At 55.0% G+C, this 20,582-nt stretch overlaps 2 protein-coding genes across 5 annotated transcripts in view; one reads left to right on the forward strand and one right to left on the reverse strand.

Moving 5' to 3' along the window:
* Positions 1 to 429: 429 nt before the first annotated feature.
* TIMM22 (translocase of inner mitochondrial membrane 22) lies at positions 430 to 7,697 on the forward strand. Its single transcript, XM_025851263.2, has 4 exons — positions 430 to 930; positions 2,981 to 3,177; positions 5,050 to 5,122; positions 6,978 to 7,697. Exons 1-4 carry the CDS (start codon positions 693 to 695, stop codon positions 7,052 to 7,054), a joined length of 585 nt encoding a protein of 194 aa, XP_025707048.1. The 5' UTR covers positions 430 to 692; the 3' UTR covers positions 7,055 to 7,697.
* A 4,565-nt stretch (positions 7,698 to 12,262) lies between these two features.
* Positions 12,263 to 20,582, reverse strand: part of ABR (ABR activator of RhoGEF and GTPase) — a 172,003-nt gene continuing 163,683 nt past the window's right edge. For all 4 annotated transcript variants that reach the window (XM_025851259.2, XM_025851261.2, XM_025851262.2 and 1 more), the window contains 7 exons: positions 18,953 to 19,012; positions 18,561 to 18,670; positions 17,844 to 17,983; positions 16,700 to 16,834; positions 15,612 to 15,717; positions 13,171 to 13,318; positions 12,263 to 12,492 (listed from right to left, as the gene is read on the reverse strand). In XM_025851259.2, the coding sequence (XP_025707044.1) occupies positions 12,403 to 12,492; positions 13,171 to 13,318; positions 15,612 to 15,717; positions 16,700 to 16,834; positions 17,844 to 17,983; positions 18,561 to 18,670; positions 18,953 to 19,012 (789 nt within the window). In that variant the 3' untranslated portion in view covers positions 12,263 to 12,402. The remainder of the gene's footprint in view (positions 12,493 to 13,170; positions 13,319 to 15,611; positions 15,718 to 16,699; positions 16,835 to 17,843; positions 17,984 to 18,560; positions 18,671 to 18,952; positions 19,013 to 20,582) is intronic.

Genomic DNA, 20,582 nt, shown 5'->3' on the forward strand with positions numbered 1-20,582 from the left:
GGAGTAGCAGGCCCAGCCTTGCGCTCTCCATCTGGCCAGTCGTCTCCACCTCCTACCACCGTCCCTGATTTTTCTTACACTTGGCTAGCTTCGCTCATTTGTTCACTCATTTGTTGGGTCCCTTCTCTCTCCGCAAAGGTTTAACTGTCAAACAGAACATATACTGCATACATTTATACCACGCTTTCACGTTTATTTACAAAGCACTTCCACCATTGACCTCCGTAAGAAATGCTTAGGCTGGAAGGGCAGTGGCGAGGCGCGTGCGCCCCCTGCCGTGGCCCCGGAGCGCTGCAGCCTCGCGGGCGCGCTGCCGCTCCCCCTCCACCGGCTGTCGGGAGCTCCGGAGGAAGCGGCGGAGGCGAGTGCCCGCGCAAAGCCTCCTGGGAAATGCCTGGCCTACAAATCCCTCTACGCACCGCGCTGCAGCCCCGAGGAAGAGGGCGCTTCCTGGTGACTCTAAATCTTGATGCTGCACGAGCCTGATTCAGTATTCACAAGAGGCTTTTGGGAGACCATCTCTCTTTCGCTGGATGCACGAACGGACTTTGCTGTCCCAGTTTACTGGACTTGTTCGTTGTGGCGAATCTGCCGTTGCCGTGACGGTGGCTAGGCGCGCAGGGCCCTGACGTGAAGCTTGCGGAATCTGCTGCGGGAAGAAGAACGCCAGGGTTTCTCGGGCAACTACAGTCATGGCGGCGACTGCCCCCAGTGCGGGGGCCTCCGCGCCTGAGGCGGCGGGTTCCGCCGAAGCCCCGCTGCAGTACAGCCTTCTCCTGCAATACCTGGTGGGCGACAAGCGTCGGCCCCGGCTCCTGGAGCCCGGCAGCCTGGGCGGGATCCCGAGCCCGACCAAGAGTGAGGAACAGAAGATGATCGAGAAGGCGATGGAAAGCTGTGCCTTCAAGGCAGCGCTGGCCTGCGTGGGAGGTGAGGCGCGACTAGGGGGGCCGTTGGGAGGCTGAGGGCTTGGACGGCAGCGGGGTCCTCTGCCAAGAAGACCACGCGCCTGGGAGGCGAGGAGCCTGTGGACCTCGATCTTGACCTCACCCCTGCCTCGATCCGTGAACCCGAGTAACCCTTCTCTAGGCCCTGAGGTTAGTTTTCGCCTCTGGAAATTGGATCAGAGAATCGGCACTATATGGGTCGGGGCCTGGAGGTTGGTTATAAAATGGTTGACTTCATTCATTCGTTGATTCGCTTTTAAATAAGCATTCTTTCAACAAATTGTTACAAGTAGCTATCACGTGCTCGGCAGTGGAGGGGCGGGGTAAGAGACCAGAGCCTGGTTCTCGTGAAACTAACATAGAAGCAACAGTGTTGGGAAGGAGCCTGGCAGCAAAGTGGAACATAGGGGAACGGCAAGTGCGAAGGTCTGCCAGGAACCGGCTTCAGGTTTGAAAAACAAGGGCCCGTGTGGCCAGTGTGACCAGATGGCAGTGAACAAGGGGGAAAGAAGTCTGGAGCCCCCTCCCCCACCTTTTTAAAACATTTTGAAGGTTTAAATGTATGAATGTATGGTGTCCCTCCTGTAAAGAGATTGGCCGAATTTGCAGATGAGTTGAAATCTCAATGAGAATGAAAGACAGTCAAGAAACAAATATATTGAGTGCAGATGTGAAGTAGAGTAGGAAGGAAAGAGAGGTTTTTTTTTTTTTTTTTTTTTGGTTTGGGGAAGGCTACAAGAGGTAAGACTGCGGCTGTATCTTGAAGGATTGAGAGAACGGGGTAGACAAAGGAAGGGAAATGCCCTTTCAAGTTGGGGGTGGAGTTGCGGATATGGGCCTTTTGCCGTTAGGCATTAGGGCGGTGATTGGTGCACGTGATGAACCGGCATGGAGTGTGGTGAAGGAAAGAAAAGTCTGTGGATAGGGAGACCGTGTAGGGATTTTGCTAAACCGAACCTCGGTGAGGCCTGGCCTGGGTCTTTGTTCATCATTGTGCCTGACCCTAATAAATCACTTACATATTTGATGAAATGATGAATAAGTCTTGTAATGCTTCAGAGTGGAAGTGATAAAGGTCCTAGACTAGGACAATTGTGAACATAGGGTTGGGGGCGGGGGGAGCAAAGCCGCAGTGAAATGCCCTTGAGGTTTGGAGCTGGAGTGACTGGAAAGCAGGAGCCATAAGTAAGACAGTCTGGAGGGGAGATGTCCACGATTTCATTAAACATATATTGACCTTGAGGTGATGAGAGGACATCTATATGGAAATGTCCAGCAGGCTCAGGAAGTTGGGGACAGCAGTGTGTGGTTTGCCATTTGGTAGCTTTGTGACCTTAGGGAAGTTACTTAACCTCCCTGAGCCTCAGCTGCTTCAGCTACAGAATGGAGACGATAATAGTATCAACCTCACAGGACTATTATGAAGAATAAAAGAAGCTGTGCCTATAAAGCGTCAGAGTAATTGGCACATGGTACTCACTAAATGACAATTAATGAACGTCACCATCGTCAAGGGAGTGATTTGCAAAATTGATGGCTGAATATATGAGTATAGACAGAGAGCAGAAGGTTAAAGATTGAATCCTGAGGAATGTTAGAAAATAAAAGGAGGCGAGGCACCTGGGTGGCTCAGTCGGTGAAGTGTCTGCCTTCTGCTGAGGTCATGACCCCAGGGTCCTGGGATGGAGCCCGCATCGGGCTCCCTGCTCAGTGGGGAGCCTGCGTCTCCCTCTCCTCCCCTGCTCACACTCTCTATCGCTATCTTTGTCTCTCTCTTAAATAAATACATAAAATCTTAAAAAAAAAAAAAAAAGAAAAAATGAAATCCAAAGGAAGACAGAGAGACTGTCAACAAGGTCTGGCTTGTGGGATGTGGAAACCAGGTAACTGGAGGGTCTGAGTGGCAAGGTGGAGTGGCGGGGGTAGGTAGGGAGTGTCCTCTTTGCTGGTGGCCATCCAAAATGTGTATTCGAGTATGATGACCTCATTAGAAAACATGCCAAAGAAATCTTTATTTCTGTGTTTGTTTTTAGGATTTGTCTTGGGAGGTGCATTTGGGGTGTTCACTGCCGGCATTGATACCAATGTGGGCTTTGACCCTAAGGATCCTTACCGTACGCCGACAGCAAAGGAAGTTCTTAAAGACATGGGACAGAGAGGAATGTCCTACGCCAAAAATTTTGCCATTGTGGGCGCCATGTTTTCTTGCACTGAGTGTTTGGTGGAATCTGTAAGTGTCTCTGCCTTCTGAAAAAGCCTTGCCTGTACCATCTTATGACTTCCTTTTTTTGTGAAGATTTTATTTATTTATTTGACATAGAGAAAGAGAACAAGCAGGGGAATGGCAGAGGGAGAGGAAGAAGAAGAAGGCTCCCTGCTGAGCAGAGAGCCTGACCTGGGGCTTGATCCGAGGATCCCGGCATCAGGACCTGAGCCCAAGGCAGTCGCTTCACTGACTGAGCTACCCAGCCCCCTCCCCCTCCATCTTATGACTTCTAAAGAGAAATGTTGATTAGAAAGCAGATCAGAAATGTCTGATACTTGGTAGATTGAATTTTCATTAAGTAGTCCCTAATGTAGGGGCGCCTGGGTGGCTCAGTCATTAAACATCTGCCTTCTGCTCAGGTCATGATCCCGGGGTCCTGGGATCGAGCCCCACATCGGGCTCCCTGCTCAGCGGGAAGCCTGCTTCTCCCTCTCCCACTCCCCCTGCTTGTGTTCCCTCTCTGTCTCTCTCGCTGTCAAATAAATAAATAAAATCTTAAAAAATAAAAATAGTTCCTAATGTAAACTTTTTGGGCATTTATTGCATTTATTTAGGCTTGCATTAGTTTTTAGTTCTCCTTGTAGGCTAGAAGTTGGTTAATGATTTTATTAAATTTTTAAAAAACCTAGTTAGCATACTGTGTTATATTAGTTTCAGGTGTACAATATAGTGATTCCACACTTCCCTACGACACTTGGTTCTCATCACAGGTGCACCCCTTAATCCCCAGCACCTATTTCCCCCATCCCCCTACCCACCTCCCCTCTGGTCACCATCAGTGTGTTCTCTAGAGTTAAGGGTCTGTTTCTTGGTTTTCCCTTCTCTCTCTCTCTTTTTTCCCTTTGCCTGTTTGTTTTATTTCTTAAATTCCACATGAATGAAATAATATGGTATTTGTTTTTCTGTGACTGACTTAACTTTGCTTAGCATAATACTCCCTAGCTCCATCCATGATGTTTCAAGTGGCAATATTTCATTCTTTTTTGTGGCTGAGTAACATTCCATTGTGTGTATATATCTTTATCACATCTTCATCTGTTCGTCAATAGATGGACACGGGCTGTTTTCATAATTTGGCTATTGTAGATAATGCTGCTATAAACATCAGGATGCATGTATCCCTTTGAATTGGTATTTTTGTATTCTTTGGATAGATACCTAGCAGTGTGATTGCTGAATTGTATGGTAGAGTTCTTTTTTTTTTTTTTTTTAAGATTTTATTTTTAAGTAATCTCTACACCAAACGTGGGGCTTGAACTCATAACCCTGAGCTCAAGAGAGACACACGCTCCAATGACTGAGCCAGCTAGGCACCCCAAGAGTTCTATTTTTAACTTGCTGAGGAACCTCCATACTGTTTTCCAGGGTGATTGCACTAGTTCACATTCCCACCAGCAGTGCAAGGGGGTTCCCCTTTCTCCATGTCCTTGCCAAACACCTGTTGTTTATTGTGTTTTTAGCCATTCTGACGGGTGTGAGGTGATATCTCATTTAGTTTTGATTTGCATTTCCCTGGTGATGAGAGATGTTGAGCCTGTTTTCATGTGTCTGTTAGAAGTTGGTTAATGATTTTAACCGTGAGACTTCTTGGGGAACGAGAGAAGAGATTTTGATTACTCCTCAAATGGCGCACTTGGTTTCAGCGCTCCGGTACCACCTGCAGGAAGCATCCATGAACACATTCAAATTTTAGGAACTATATTTTGGAAAGCGAAAAGGATTAGGTTTCCTTTGGGGAGGGACTAAATTAGCCAGCTAGAAACCCTGTGTTTTTTTCCCTTAAACATCTTGTCTGGCTTGTTTCTTTGGCTCTAAACTGCTTTTCTCCACCCACAGCACCGGGGGAGATCAGATGGCAGGAACAGTGTCATTAGTGGCTGCATCACGGGGGGAGCCATTGGTTTCAGAGGTTAGTAAACAACCCCTGCTTGGTTTGTTTTGTGGCCTTGGACAACGTGCTGTAGTTGACATTCCCAAACATGAGTGTTCCAGGGACAGCCCAAGGCATATGTGGACACTTGATACTCTTCTCTTATGACAAGTAAATCACGTTTACTTTTGCATTAACTTACTTTTGGAAACTTCTAGTATCTAGACCAGGGTTTTTCATCTTTGGCACCGTTGGCATTTTGAACCACATAAATCTTTGCTGGATGGAGAGTGGGGCTGTCCTGTGCATTGTAGGATGTTTAGCAGTATCCCTGGCCTCTCCCCACTAGAAGCTAGTAGCAGCCCTTAGTTGTGACAACTGGAAGTGGCTCTAGACATTGCCAAATTCCCCCAGGGGACGAAATCACCCATGGCATAGAACCACAAAAAGATCTAGATTTTATTTATTTTTTATTTTTTTAAAAGATTTTATTTATTTGACAGAGAGAGACACAGCGAGAGAGGGAACACAAGCAGGGGGAGTGGGAGAGGGAGAAGCAGGCTTCCCGCTGAGCAGGGAGCCCGACGCGGGGCTCGATCCCAGGACCCTGGGATCATGACCCGAGCCGAAGGCAGACCCTCAACTGACTGAGGCACCCAGGTGTTCCCCTTCTTTCCTTTATTAAAAGATTTATCTGTTTTTTTAAAGTTTTTATTTATTTATTGGAGAGGGAGGGAGAGAGAGTGAGAGCGCAAGAATAGGGGAAGGGAGAAGCAGGCTTCCTGCTGAGCAGGGAGCCCGATGCGGGGCTCGATCCCAGGACCCCGGGATCATGACCTGAGCTGAAGGCAGACGCTTAACGATTGAGCCACCCAGGCGCCCCAGATCTAGATTTTAGAAAAAAGAACTGCCCTCACATTGAAAAGATGGGAAGAACTTCGTCCCAGTAAGGAACTCCTGAAGTGTATTGATCCGTAGGGTAGGACAGAAGCACGACTAGGGCTCGTTCAGCGCTGGAGAGCCCATTGATCCAAAGGGCAGGCGCTGCTGAACTTTCAGGTCCGTGCATTTCAAGTGGTTCAGACATTTTTCTTAATACCGTACAAATTGTCAGTTTTAATATTGTGTGTAAGTTATATGGTAATGTCTTTCTGCAGTTGAGGATTCTTAGACTTCTACCCATTGAAAGCCACACGGGTATTCTGGAAATGTGGGTTATCAGCAAGAAACCACAAAGAAAACAGTTTTCTGCACTTCTCCTGTCAGTGTGCCCATCAGGAGTGCGGTTTGGGGGGGGTCAGTCACCCGACTCCTCTGGGGGGCCATTGCTGGGCCACTTGCCCTCTTCCGTGCCTGATTTACCCAAAACAAAAAGCCTGTTTTCTCCTTCTCGGAGAGGCAGGATGATTTGCTATCATTAAAAGCTGCTTCTGCTCCTCAGACAGCCATTTGTAATTTATAGAGTAACTTTTCCTTTGGTCTTCCCATCGCTCAGCTCTGTCAGGGACGTTGAGAAGCTCAGCTCCCTCCAGGATTGCTTTGATCACCTTCCCAGGAATTTAGTTCATAAACAAATCAGGGTAACAGGCCATATGCTTTCACTTGCTTCCAAGGGCTGGTTCTCTTAACCAGTTTCCTGCCTGTGAGGGGCTATTTCATGAAACTGGAAATCATAATTTTTTGGAATGAGAAAAGTTGAATGTACAGCTAGATAAAGCACACTGGAAGTCGACTGTGGACGCAGCTTCCTGGAAGTCTTACAGATCCGATGGGTCGGTTGAACGACAGAATGTTGACACCGGTTTCTTCGCCGCCATGGCTAGGCAAGACTTCTGAATGCGGCCTGACTCGGTGTCTGTCACCACAGGTAATGTCATTTCTCCTTGCTTTACAGCTGGCTTAAAGGCCGGGGTCATTGGGTGTGGAGGTTTTGCTGCTTTCTCTGCTGCCATTGATTATTACCTACGGTGAGAGTTCCTGCCTCCAGGGAAGGACACTGCCAGCCCAGGATCAGAGCTGCTCTGTGGAGGCCAGTTCTGTCCCACTGCAGGGCCCTTGCTTCAGAGACCGCAGACCTTTGTTTTCCCTCCTACCGGTGGTGTCATGAGGGAGCCACCTGGCTGCCGCCTGCCTCCACCTCGGAGGAGCGACATCGTCCGCTCCCGGGTTCCCGCCACGCTGTGTTGGGAATGTGCCATGCCTGCCTCTCTCGGGCAGATCAGGAGTGTGTTGACTGGTAGGAGTGAAGTTCCCTAAAGGTTCCATCCCAACCACAGCTGGCCCTCTGGTGCTTCCGTGCGGTGGGACCAGAGGTGACTGGACACGTACCTGGAAGCTCGTGTACTTTGGAACCCCACGGAGTCGTCCGTCCCACATGGCAGGGCAGAGTAAATGTAGACTGGCCAACCCATCGTGTCATTTTGTTTAGTGTTCTGCCATCTTTGTTAAAAAAGTTAGGTTACAGTTTAAAAGGTTGGTTGGTTTTTCGGGGGGAGGGAACAGCAACAGCGTGGTCCCATCCGCTCCTCCTCCACTTCCCATTACGAACAATAAAGGCTTTTCATACCGTAAAATAAATGAATAAATAAAAGTTTGGTTTATTTTTATCTTCAAATTCCATGAGTCCCAAAAATGGTGCCAGGTGGCCCAGAGATTGGACATCCAGAGGGGGAGTGAGAAGGTTCCTGAGAAGTGTGGGAATGTTCTATTCTCAGGGTTTGCAGAAGAGCGTTCTTCTGAGATTGTTACTTTAGCCAGGGCCTGCCCTCCAAGACGCCCAGCCCAGCCATATCCTAGGATACACTGAAATTCCATGCATTAGCCCTAGCCTCTTCTAAAAACCCTCCTGTGGGCTGGCTGATGGGAATGCCTGCGGTCCGGGCCACATTGGTTTTAGGCTCTGACCGCTGGACCAGGCCCAGCTCAAGGACACGCTGTGTGGAGTCCCGCTGTGGTCCTCCTGATGAGTCCGTGAGCAGCGGCTAGTGAAGATCAGACGGTGTTGAGGGGCCATTCTCCACTACCCTTGTTCTCTGGTACCAGGTTTGTTTTTTTTTAAGATTTTATTTATTTATTTGACAGAGAGAGACACAGCGAGAGAGGGAACACAAGCAGGGGGAGTGGGAGAGGGAGAAGCAGGCTTCCCGCCGAGCAGGGAGCCCGATGCGGGGCTCGATCCCAGGACCCTGAGATCATGACCTGAGCCGAAGGCACACGCTTAACAACTGAGACACCCAGGCGTCCCTGTTTGTTTGTTTTGACACATTAGTGTTTTTTTATTTGACCTAATGGTCTTTTTCTGACTTTAAAAGAAACTCAGCCTAATTGTGTATCCCGGAGCAAAAAATAGGCTTTTATGGTTGGGATCTGCCGTGAGTGCTTCTTCACTCCGGTCCTTTGGTGAGGACATGAAGGGAATGAGCTCAGGCTTTCCCACGTGGGGGCCGGAGGGTGGGCTTGGTGGGGCCGTGTAATTCCAGCCACCTTCAGCCAGCGGTAATGTCTCCTGTTCTGTACACTGACTCCTTTACCTTGTTTTGCTTTCTCCCCTTTTTTCTGCTGTCTTCTAGCTTATGCTCCACCCCCCCCAACCAGAATTCAGGCTTGGCTGGGACATCCAGATGTCCAGGTTTGTGTGTGTGAGTGAGAACGTCAAACTCAGCCGGTAACCCCTTCCTCTGGCCGCGCCTGCCGCTTCCTGGGCAATGAATGTGAGCTGACGCACAGGGCTTATGTCCTTCTGTGGTGGAGTCTAAGTAATATCCAGCCCAGTCTCACAGGTATGAAGCTTCACTGCTCCTCAGCTAGCTGGAGTATCCTCAGAGGCCTGGGGACAAAGTCAGGAGTGTTTCCTATACTGTCCCTAAGTAAGTCACCTCTAAGCACCTGGAGGGCAGGAACAGACGCTCCTGGCTGGCAGCTGTCAAAGTGCCTGGATGCCTGGCGTCTTCCACCAGCCGGCCTAGCAGGGAGGGTCCAGTGTGCTGAACGAGGCCCGGAAATGCTGCCTTTCGGACTGCCTTGGAGCAGATGAGCCCTCGGGCTGTCAGTAGCCATCATTTCAATAAGCCAAGCGTCGTCCACATGGACTATTCAATCAAGAAAGGAGATGAATAGTTTCCTGTTTTAGATGGCTAAGGAGTCAGTATGAGCTCATAAACCAAACACCAATTTTCAGAGACATCTGTTCCTGATCTCCAGAATAAACACAGTGTCCAATGGCTTAGGCTCAGAACCTATATTAACCCCACTGGCTCTCCTAAAGGGAGGCCAGGCCCCCTAGGGGATCCAGCCTCTCCAACAATCAGACTAGGCCAAAAGGCTGCCCCAAAGACGCCCACTTCCAAGGAAAATGTAGAGAAAAGTTTGCATAAAATAAGAAGCCTCCACTTGGATCGACAACTTTCTGCCATGTCTCGGGGGGATACTGATGGCCAGGTCTTCGGTGGGGTGTTTGTCCTTCATGAAAGGAATCTCGCTGGTGACTGACTGGGAGGCCTCTGTGAAGCACAAGGAGGGGGCTCGGGCTCACCTCCCCCGTCCCCCCAAACTGCCACAGTCCCCACAGGCCGAAGGGAAGCTCAGGGGAAGTTAACTAGGTGCATAGATTCCTGGAAACTCACATCTGGAGACAGCTGGAAGAGTTACTTAGATTGGTGGTCTTCCTTGGACTACTGAGGATACAAATGTCCACACCAGAGGGCTGAGTTGTGTGCAAATGTTGGGGCTTTGCATTTTTTTTTATTAACATTTTCCTCTCATGTGGTTTACATCAATTTATAATAATCTCTACATAAGTTGAAACAGAACATAGACCAAAAAAAAAAAATATATCCTTACCAACTTATTAAAGTCAGATATTAATGAAGGTTCCCACCCTACCTGTATCGGCAAAAACTGGCAGCCCACAGCCGTTGCCAGCAGGGACAGGTGTCCCTGTGCCCCCATGGCCTGTCTGCTGGGCTCCCATCGGCATAGCCTGCCCTGCTGGGCACAGTGGTCGGGGGTTCTGGGCTGCATGGTCCCTGACTCTCGGGACAACCCATGGGCTCCTTCCTTGGTGCAGCGTAGTCCATGTCTGGTACCTGCCCCTCCCCACCCTGGGGGTGGAATTCATAAATATTCTGAGCCTTTTGCATTCCCTCAGCCCCTTCAGCCTTCCTAAGTCAGCTTGGGGGCTGTGGTAGCTACCTGATGCCGAGAAGCAAACCTCTTGTTTCGGGGAGGTGGGAGACACCCATTTGGGGCTGTAATTAGCTCTAGCTGGGCCTCCAGTTCACTACCATCAATGGCTTTGGAAGCGAGAACCTTCCATGCCACACACCAACTCCTGAGTGCTGAGCAGAGACTTCAGGGATGATCACAGGCTGGGCTCTTTAGACTCAAGTGGTGGTCTTTCTCCACCTCCTGTCCCAGGCCGCAGGGCTCCTTGCTAAGCTGCTAGCAGACAGCTACGTGGGCAGAATCGTTTCCCTCCTCTTAGGCATTTCTTTCCTCTGGTGTGCACCGAACGTGCACCGTTCTGCCCAAGACTGGGCCACGGGTGTAAACACCCTGGGAAAGCGCCCCGCCTCTCACCGAGCCGGTGCTATGGCTTTAGGGCCAGCAAACTCTTCTTTAGAACTTAGCCCGGAGCACAAGCTGAAGGAGGTGTTCTCTCCAACCCGGAGGGCCTAGAATCTGCTCTCTGCCACCGAGGAGAGCCAGAAAGCTGTGTGCTCAAGCCCCCGCCACCCGGAAGCGTTTGCCCTCCCAGGCCAGCGGCTCAGATGGGAGAAAACTGCGCTTGGAGGATATGCCTCATTCCTTTCTGGCATGGAGAGGTGGGCCTCAGAGTTGGGACTAGAACCTGCTGATCCTCTTCTCTGGAGCAGGGTATCGTCAAGGAATGTCCCCAGCAAAACCCAGTCCCAAAAGAGGCAGGTGCTCGTGACTCCCCAATACCTGGGGTTTCCTAGAGTTCACCCTACAGGCCACATCTGGAAGCTGTGGGCGGGGAGGCAGCACCATGGTGGCTGGTTACTGGGGCCCGCGCCGGTCTTGGCCAGGCCCCGGAGCACACGTGGCCGTGGGGGTCGCCCCATGGCAGTTGCGTGGCTGTGGAGGATTGTACAGTCTAAGGCAAAGGCACCGCAGGGTACGCGTGGTGCCTCAAAGGGCTGCCTCCTGGGCGGAGCCTGCCTGTTTCCGGACACCTGCTTCAGCCATATTCGTTGCCCTCCTACAGACCTGGCTCCCCTAGAAAAGCCACTATAATGCCTTGCTGCCGAGAGCTGCTTTCCCACAACTTCGGGCCCCCAGTGCTCTGCGGCACTCCTCTGAATGTTCCACCTGTCTTGTTCGCTCGGTGGCCCGACTCCCCCGCCTTCCCCCATTCGTGACCCTCTGGCTCTCTTGATATCAGGTCACTTGTGAGTCTTGACACTCAAAGGAAATAGAACACCAGGGGAAAAGGAACTGAAAAGCAGAAGAAACAGTCAAAGATGCCTCACTAGGAGGCAGGAAATAGAACAGATAAACCCCAGAAATGGAGATTGTCAGGTGGAAATTCCAGAGATCGGCTCTGTAGCTCTGTGCTAAGCTGAGGATTAGTGTGAGGCTGTCTCCCTGTCCAACATTTGCACAGGCAGCAAGGCCAAGCAGGTGTGCTTCCGCAGGTGGCGGATGGGGTGGGGGGGACCGGGGGGGCCGGGGGGGGGCAGCAGGCGCAGCCTCAGATGGGCCCCTGCTGCTGCCGCCCAGGGCCTCCTCGGCTCCCAGAGTGATGGAGCGAAAACCAAGGCTGCACATGCATGTGGCAGGCTGGGAGGAAGGGGAGGGTGGAGGCAAACCGAGGGGACACTGCCCGGAGACTGCAATCTGGAAGCAGGGCCAAGAGAGGATAAGCTGGCCGCAGTGACAGAGCGCAAAATAAAAGCCCTTGGACTGGACCGGGGGCAGGGGGCGGGGAGGCAAGTGTCGGAGGAACTGAAAGAACAAAGCAGGCTGTCCGTATGCCCATACTGGGCCGGTCACTACCATTTCTGCAGGACAAACAGACAGGAAACCGTTCCCCAACGGCACGGGGCATGAGACACAACTAGAGGGAGAGAGTGCAGGGCCCAGGGCGCGGCGCTGAGGCTGGGGGCGGCTGCTTTGTACAGGGCGGCATGGAAGATGCACGGATTCCAGTTCGGGGAAATCGGTGTCCCTTGGAGGCTGGAGCACTGGGTCTGGGAGTTTTCGATGGGAGTCTTTCAAGTCCGTGTTGGGCCCCCTGGCTGGAGAGGCCGGCCCGGGTCGCCCCTCCCCCCCCCGCCCCCAGCGGCTCCCGCCTTGGGCTACACGTCGGTGGAGAAGTACAGTGTGTTCCGCTTCAGTTCTGCGAAGGAAATGGGGGGGTGCTGCAGGTAGTAGAGGAGGACCTGGACCTGTGGGGGGGGGACAGGGGAGACTCAGGCTGGGCTCCTTGGCCTCCTGGCCCTCCTCCCACCTGCCAAGAAGAAGCGGTCGCCCGGGGTCCCCTCTGTGCCACCCCATCCCTGCCCCCAGGCCATCTCAGGCCACTGGCCCCCCCGCCCCCCAGCAGTCCGGGGGGGTGTGCCCATTGGCAGCGGTAGAGGGCACCTCGGGGCAGAGGGCTGGGAAGCCTGCGGCCACCTCCCCAACCTCAGTCGGAAGCTTCCGACTTGCTCCAGAGGTTGGCTTTGGCTGGGCAGCCCTGCCTCCAGCCCGGACTCTGACCTGAAATCTTGTAGGGACTCCAGAGACGCTTCCTCATCCTGGAAGCAATCCTAGAGCTTCCACACGGGAGGACAAGGCCCCCAGAGGTCTCCTCGGCCCTGAGCTTGCCGTCCGAGACTGCGGCACTCCCACCCAGGACTGCAGTCAGCACCGGGGCTCCCCCGGTCCGGGCTCACGCTTCTTTTTGTTTTGTTTTGGTCTCGGAGGCGGGACTGTCCAGAGCCTTGCCTCCCCGGTGACATCCTACAGACCATCCACCCAGCAGCTCAGCAGGGACGGGCCGTGGGACTCGGAGCTGCTCTCTCTCCGCCCCCGCGGGGAAGCCCGCTGTGCAGCCCGAGCAGCCCAGGCCGTGCCGGTGGTACCTGGGCCATGACATCATGGGACCAGATGTCTGCAGCCGACGTGAGGTGTGCTTTGCTCTCCACTTCCGAGGGTCTCAGTAACGTGGGGCCAAACACAGTAGCCAGGTTGTGAAGGGACATTTTGTTGATGGGTTCCTTCTCAGCAACCCTGAAAGGGGTGGCGGGGGGAGAGAGAGAAAAAAAAAAGACATTTCTCAGCAGCCACTCGGAGCTCCAGACGCTTGGCCTGAGCTACAAGAACTGCTGGGACAAATCCCAGAAGGTGAGTACTAAGCCAATGGACCCCGTCTCCAGCTCTGTCCCAGGACGCTGGATTCCTAGCTCCTGGGGCCACCCCTTGATGGTGAACTGCCAAAGCCAGAAGGACCTGCTCCAACTCCTTCCCCTCGAAGAGGATGACGTTCCTGACTCAAGAACCTTCCTTGTCCCCGCTCATCACAGCCCCGTACAGACCAATACCTTGAAGTACAGAGGTGGGATGTGACTTGCCCGAGGTCACACGGCTCACCAGTGGCAGAGCTGGGGTCTGACCCCATGCCATCTGCCTCCAGAGCCCGTGCTCTCCCCAGGGTCAACCGAGCTGCCACGAGTGGCCTCGGGGGGTGGGGGTTCAGCTGTGGGGCGCGGGGGGGGTGCGTGGCAGGGGCCAGAGGAGGGGGCCGCGGCTCTAGCAGCAGTGGCGAACTAGACCCCGGGCTCTGCTGAGGCTGTGCTGAGGCAAGACAGCCCTGATCCCAGATGGAGCCCGGGGGCTGTTCTCCCGTGCCTTTCCAGAAGGGTCTTCCCAACGGGGACCCCAGAGTTCCCTCCCTTTCTATCTTTCTCTGCTTCTCTTGTTCAGTAGATATTTCCCCTGAGTGACAGCAGGGGCTGCCATCTATGGCTGGCGTCCAGGCACACCCAGTACCACCCAACACATCACAGAGGCCCTGGGCCTTCGTGAGGCCCAGGAAATGTTTCTGGGGCTGAGACCACTCACCCCGAGCAGCAACCCCCCCACTCCCAACTATACGGGTGCGCATGCTTACTGCTTTGGAAACGGACACTTATATGCCAGGAGGTAGCTGTGCAGCTGGCCAGCCCCTCTCCACACACACGCACGCACACCAGCGCACACACGCACACGAGCACACACACCCACGTGCGTGCATGCACACCAGCACACACCCACACGTGTGCACGCACACACCCACACCAACACACCCACACGCGTGCACACCAGCACACGCATACCAGCACGCACACGAGCACACACCCACACGCGTGCACGCACACCAGCATGCACATGCACGTGCGCGCGCACGCACACGCGCGCGCACACACACACACACACCAGCCTGGGGCCCAGATGTGGGAACAGACTGTGCCCGGTTCCCAGGGTGAAAAACCTAATGAACTTGCCCTTCCCACGCCTCCTCTGCCTGTCCTCCCCACAGTGCTCACCAAACTATGGGAACTGGTTGGGGCTCAGTTCCAGCCAAACCAGAGGGAAAATGTCTCATGATGGGTGAAATAGGACCGCGGCCGCAGGCATTTCCAGGTCTCCACTGGCCTTCACGAGCTGGCCTGGCTGAGCCACAGCCCGCAGCATGGGCCTGAGGCCTGGAACTGAGCTCAGGGAGGACCGGACCCACTGTGTGGTCCCAGCTCAGGGGGCTCCCTGGTCCCACGTGGCAAGCGGATTGAAGGGACACCAGGAAGCTTTCCCTCCCCACTTACACCCGGACCAGTGCTGGGCTCAAAAGTGAGTGGCGAGGACACCGTGGGGGCCGGCTTCAGTTCTGGGCTTTGCTGCAGGTGGCAGCTTGAGCAGCTCTCAGTCGGACCCCACAACAGAAGGGGTGGGGGAGAAGGCGGGAGGGGACTTAGCTTAGAACTTGGGACATGTGCCTTCCAAGGACAGAGACGTTGCCAACCCCAAGCAAAGCCCTGCTGGGCTGGGGCTCAGTTTCCCTGTCTGTTAGATGAGGTGCAGGTCAAGACCAGCGGGCTGCAAACTTTGGACTGTGACCCACAGCAAACACACTTTACGTTATAACCCAGGACACGCAAGTGTGTGTAACCGAACCGAATGACACGCACGCTACGGCTTGCAGCGTCCCCTAGGCTGTCCGTTCCCTTCCGTTTAAAACTGTGAAGTGGACCGAAGGACCACGAACTGCAAGATCCATCCACAGTCCGTGGCTCTGGCACTGCCTTCTAGGCAGCGTATGGCCGATGTGTGAGGCTGCTATTAGGACCCAGATATTTCTCAAAACAGAAGAATTTGAAGGCAAGAGTTTGAAAAGCAAACTCTTACCCTGTGATGGATGACCCAGCAGAGGCCAGCACCCATGAGGAAGAGCCGAGGGGCTGGGACACCAGGCAGATGTGTCCTCCCCCGCAGGGGCCTGAGCTGGGCTCCCTGGCCCCTCCCCCCGGCCAGGCCCCAGCTCATTTACCTTTTCAAGTGTTCCAGCAGGAAGAGGAAGGTGATGAGGTTGGGGTCGGGCAGGGTGCGGAGCAGGTGCATCATGCAGTTTTCCTTGGCAGCAGGGTCTGACAGGGCTGTGGGGAGAGCGGGGCTAGGGTGGGGCTCGGCTCCCAGGCAGGGAGGCCCGAGCCAGCGCCCCCATGGTCAGGAGGCTGTGGGGCACTGAGGGAGAGCCCAGGCTGCAGGGGTGAAGGGAGCAGACCCTGCAGGGAAGGAAGGGCCTGGTATCTTCCCAAGGGTGGGCTATGAACAGCTGGTTCCTGTAGAAGCCTCCACCCGTGGCCTGCAGCTCAGTCAGGAGGCAGGATGGCAGAGAGTGGGCACCCTCCCGCCCCTCCCGCCATGCCCCGCCCTGCCAGGGTCTAGGAGGCAAAGTTTAGGGCAATGAGGACACCACTTTGAACGTTTCCTCTCTTTCAACTGCCTCTGATGCTAGAGTAGGCAGTGAACAGCCTTCCAAGGGGTTCCTCACTCCCTGTGGTAGCTGAAGCCCTGATCTGCCCCGGGAGGCAGGGGGGGGGGGAGGCAGGGGGGAGGAGGCGGGGGGTGTGTGTGAGGAGGCAGAGGGGAGGCAGGAGGGAGGCGGCCAGGCCAGGGGGGTGGCGGCTGGAACCCCGCCTCTCCAGCGGAGGCCCTCAGCTTCGGCCCCCCCCTCCCCAGGGCATCCATGAGAGTGGGAGGGTGCTCCTCTGGAAGGCTGGGCGCTGGCCACCTCCAGTGCACTCCTGCCGGGCTCGTCTGGCTCTGGGATGCTGGCCCTGACCACCCACCTCAGGGCACATTTCCCTGGATGCTCAGCTTTCCAAGCAAGGAGGTCAGTATTCGAGGAAGAAGCACAGAGAGGGGCCATAGGGCCAAGGGGGGAGCGAGGCAGGTGACAGAGGGTCCAGCCTCTGGCTCAGGCCCCAGCGGGTCACACCCCACCGTCTGGGCCACTCAGCCACACCGCCCCAGAGCACTGGGCAGCTCCACAAGCAAGGGAAGCCACGGGTCTTCTGCTCTTCGCTGTCAGGGAGGCCCGGCTCGGCCCAGCCCTCAGTCCCCCCAGAGCCTCACCGATGCCCTCCATGAAGGCTGGGTAGAGTCGGTCTGTGAGGAGGGGCTCGGGCAACTCCCGGAAGTAGAGCTTCAGGGTGCCGGCAATGGCGTTGATGTCCATGTCACTCAGCATCAGCAGGATGTCCTTGTTATCTGCAGGGGCGGTGCACGATCAGGACTGGGCCCGCCTGAGCCCCGCCCCCTTCCATGCAGTCCTCAGCCAGGCGGGTGGGCCCTGCTCCATCCCACACAACACAGCCGGGGAAGGCCCCTCCCACTCCCTCTCGGCTCAGGATGGAGGCAGCGGCTCAGGTGGTCTGTGACTCAGCCCCGTGGGGGAGGGGAGCCCTGTGCGCCAGTCCAGAGTTCTGCAGCCACACTCACACCACACGTCAGACACCCTCTCTGGAATCTCCCCGTCGCTAAGCCTCTCTCTGGAAGGCCCTGCACATTTTTTTTCCACGTAAAATCCTGTTCTGACCAAGCCTCGGCTTCCAGGTTGCACAGAGGCGCCGTCCCCAGCCCCTCACCCCAGGCTCCCGAACCCGGGCCCCGCCTCGGCTCCCATGGAATCAGCCCTGCCCGGCCAGTTCAGGCTTCCTGGCTACCGCAGCCTGACCCAGCCAGATGGGGGAGAGAAGCACCAGAAAGGGCAGGCCCCACCACGGAGGGGTTTACAGAGCTAGACAGCAATGCCCCTCCCAAAGGGCGCTCAGGGCTCTGGAGGCAGCGGAGGGGAGCCCGAGCCAGCCCAGGCTCGAAGCCCTTCAGTGTCCTCACCGCCCCCCCAGGCACCAGGGAGCTGGCGAGAAAGCCAGGAACACTGGAGTAAGAAAGATCTGAGTTGAGAGAAGGCGCAAAACCTACAAGCTGGGCAATCCTGAGCAAGTGACGCGGCCTCTCTGGGCTTCAGTTCCTTATCTGGACCGGTGCGTAAGGGATCGGAGGGGCGGGGGCTCCACGAGAGAACAAGGCAGATTCCTTGCATCAGAGACTCAGAGATGGCCCAGCGCATGCCACACTGGACCGCCATTCACAGAACAAGGCCCCTCTGCCACCGGCGACTTGGGGCCTCTCCGGAGAAGGCGTCTGGTGCTCCCGGGCTCCCAGGAGGGGGGCGCCCTCTCCCCACCGCTACCCCAGTGGGGCCTCCCGCACTCACTGGCATCGAAGACGGCCTTCAGCGCCTGGATGTCCGTGGCTACCCCCGATATCCGGTAGATGCCGACCTCCTCGATGCCTCTCTTCTCCACCTCCTCCACACACTGCCGCACGATATAGGGCACCTTGGAGCGCTCCCGCCTGGGGGGGAGGGGCTGTGAGGGGGGGGGCGGAGGGCCTCCCCTCCCCGCCATGGCCGGCCACCGGCGGCAGGACAGAGGGGACAAAGGCAGGAGAAGGTTTGGGAGACAAGCCCAAAGACTCTGAGACAAGAATGTTCCTGAGAACACAGAGCTCAGCTTCAAATGCTTATGTGGGACCTACACGTGGTCCCCTGAGGCAGGTGGCCGAGGTCCTGGAGAAAAGGGCAGTGGAGGGGGCGGTGGGGAGCGGAAGGGGGCAGCCCCCCCCCGGATTCCCACCTGCTGTGGCCGAGCCTCGACGTGGGCCTACGTCCTCAGAGCTTTGCATTGACTACAAGAAGCTGCCGCTGGTCCGATGCTCATGGGCCATCTCCCGGTGTTTAAGTGCTGGCTTGTTTACTTCTAAAGCATGTGTGAGCCGGAACCCTACCTCTGCGGGCCACTTCTGGCCTCTGACTTGGCCGCCCCTGACTACTGAGCTGGCGGGGGGTGACTGCCGAGGGGCCCGGCGGGCAGGGAGGGCTGGATGGCAGGGGGCTGCCCCCCCCTCTGGCCCGGGGGGGGGGGGCACCTACTTGGTCACCACGCTGATCTTCACACCAAAGACGCCAGTCTGCTTTTTGGACGGGGTCCTCTTCAGGCTCATATCCCGGCTGGTGAACTTCATGGAGAACTCCACTTTGATCTGGTTGGGGGTGAGGCAGGCACAGGTCCCCCAGGGTCTGAGTGCCTGAGGAGAGCCTCCAAAACACGGGTCCCCTCCCCCAGGACGGCCGCCGAGGGCTGCCTCTACCACCCAGGGCTCCCTGAAACACCTATACGGGGAGGCGGGGGGGAGTGGGAAGGGCATGGGCACAGGGGAGGGGAGAGGGACTGGGCCGAGGGGACAGGGGGCAAGACAGTGGCCCGAGGACAGCAGCCCGGGGCCCACCCACTGTGCGGACGTTTCCTGTCTCTCCCGGCTCACCCCGTTCATCTCAATCACATCCGTGTGCCAGTTCTTGGTTTCTACGGTCTGTGGATCCAACTGCACAGAAAGGAAGGAAAAGGATGTGAGCAGGAGGGATGGGGATGGCAGCTCGGGGTGGGGGCGCCTAGAGCCGGCGGCTGCTCATAGCGGGCTCAGGGGTCAGGAAGGCAGAACTGGGGCCCGAGGCTTCTCTGGAAATCAGCCCTTCAGGGTGGCGCCAGCCCCCAACCCCTCCCGTCCTGGCTGGTAAAGGACGCCCCGACTCCGTGAAGGAGCTGAGGCACACCGGTAGGCACTCTGGCCCATCCCCCTCTGAGATGGGTATTGTCACCCACTTCACAGATGCATACACTGAGGCTCACAAATAGGAGGCCACCGGCTCAACCGCCAGGATTAGAGTCGCCAGGGGGCGCTGTGGCCAGTGCATTTGGAGGTGCTGAATGGGGGCCAACAGAGGTCAGGGGCCCGTCTCAGGAGTCAGGCTGCCTGGGTCCAAATCCCAGCACTGCCGCTGCCAGGTGTGACCTTGGGAAGTTGTGACCCTGGCTCAGCCTCCTCTGTGTCTTCTGCTCCCTGCAGCCAGTAGCAGAAGCCACCAGGCCGGAAGCCTCCCCGAGATAACTGGGGGTGAGCAGCTGGCCTCCAAGGAGGAAAACACTCTGGGGGGGAAAGCCCCCGGATCGGGCGGGAGCCCCAGGAAGTGGGGAGAGCAGGGGAGGCTCAGAGGCATCCCTCACAGGGGACTGGACGGGACTCGGCTCCTCTGACTCAGGGGCCTTCAGACTGTTTTTCCTTGTGCACCCACATAATGATTTTGAAAAATTATGCACTCCCCAGCACATTTGCAACTCGACATCTGAGTATTTCCAAAGCAAGTTTAAAGAGTTGCAAGGAATATAACTTCCAGGATAATGTAAATATTTACATCTTAAAATAAAACTGTGACATCATTCTTTTCAATGTATTCTGTGGGATCCAATTACCGCAGCGATCTGCTACCCGCCATCGTTCATGAGGAAAATACAAGCTCTCCTTTCCCTTGTAGACACCTTGCATTGTTTCTTTTTTCTCCCAGAGAATTTTGTCCTAGTTTGTACTTCTGTCTTAAAGTCTTTTATTCATCACCGTATTATATTTTGCTTCAACAAAAATATCTGTAAGGGGCGTCTGGGTGGCTCGGCCGTTAAGCGTCTGCCATCTGCCTTCGGCTCAGGTCATGATCCCAGGGTCCTGGGATCGAGCCCCGCATCGGGCTCCCTGCTCGGCGGGAAGCCTGCTTCTCCCTCTCCCACTCGCCCTGCTTGTGTTCCCTCTCTCGCTGTGTCTCTCAACCAAATAAATAAAATCTCTAAAAAAAATAAAATCTTTAAAAAAAAGAAGAATCTGCCTATCCTCCCAAGGAGATTGAAAAAAACGCCTTAAAAAAATACCTGTACAAATGGCAATAAAGTACTTCCTGAGACCACAAGGCTCCAAATATCCAAGACATGTTCAAGATTAGTTACTAGAGTGATTGGCAGCATACAAAAACACTAACCAGCATGTTACAAATAAGTATTAATAAATATTCAGTAGCAAGGTACCATCTTGGTGGACCTGTGTCTCTTCACGAGGTGGGTAGAACACT

This window comes from Callorhinus ursinus, unplaced genomic scaffold, assembly GCF_003265705.2.
Source record: "Callorhinus ursinus isolate GAN/ISIS: 27379988/994484 unplaced genomic scaffold, GSC_fseal_2.0 scaffold34, whole genome shotgun sequence".
NCBI classification, from domain to species: domain Eukaryota; kingdom Metazoa; phylum Chordata; class Mammalia; order Carnivora; family Otariidae; genus Callorhinus; species Callorhinus ursinus.

Excerpts from the sequence above, each read along its gene's own strand:
- TIMM22 (XM_025851263.2), top strand. The coding sequence starts at position 693 with ATGGCGGCGACTGCCCCCAGTGCGGGGGCCTCCGCGCCTGAGGCGGCG. Across the intron at positions 3,178-5,049 it reads CTGAGTGTTTGGTGGAATCT|CACCGGGGGAGATCAGATGG; the intron begins GTAAGTGTCTCT and ends CTCCACCCACAG. Across the intron at positions 5,123-6,977 it reads GGGAGCCATTGGTTTCAGAG|CTGGCTTAAAGGCCGGGGTC; the intron begins GTTAGTAAACAA and ends CTTGCTTTACAG.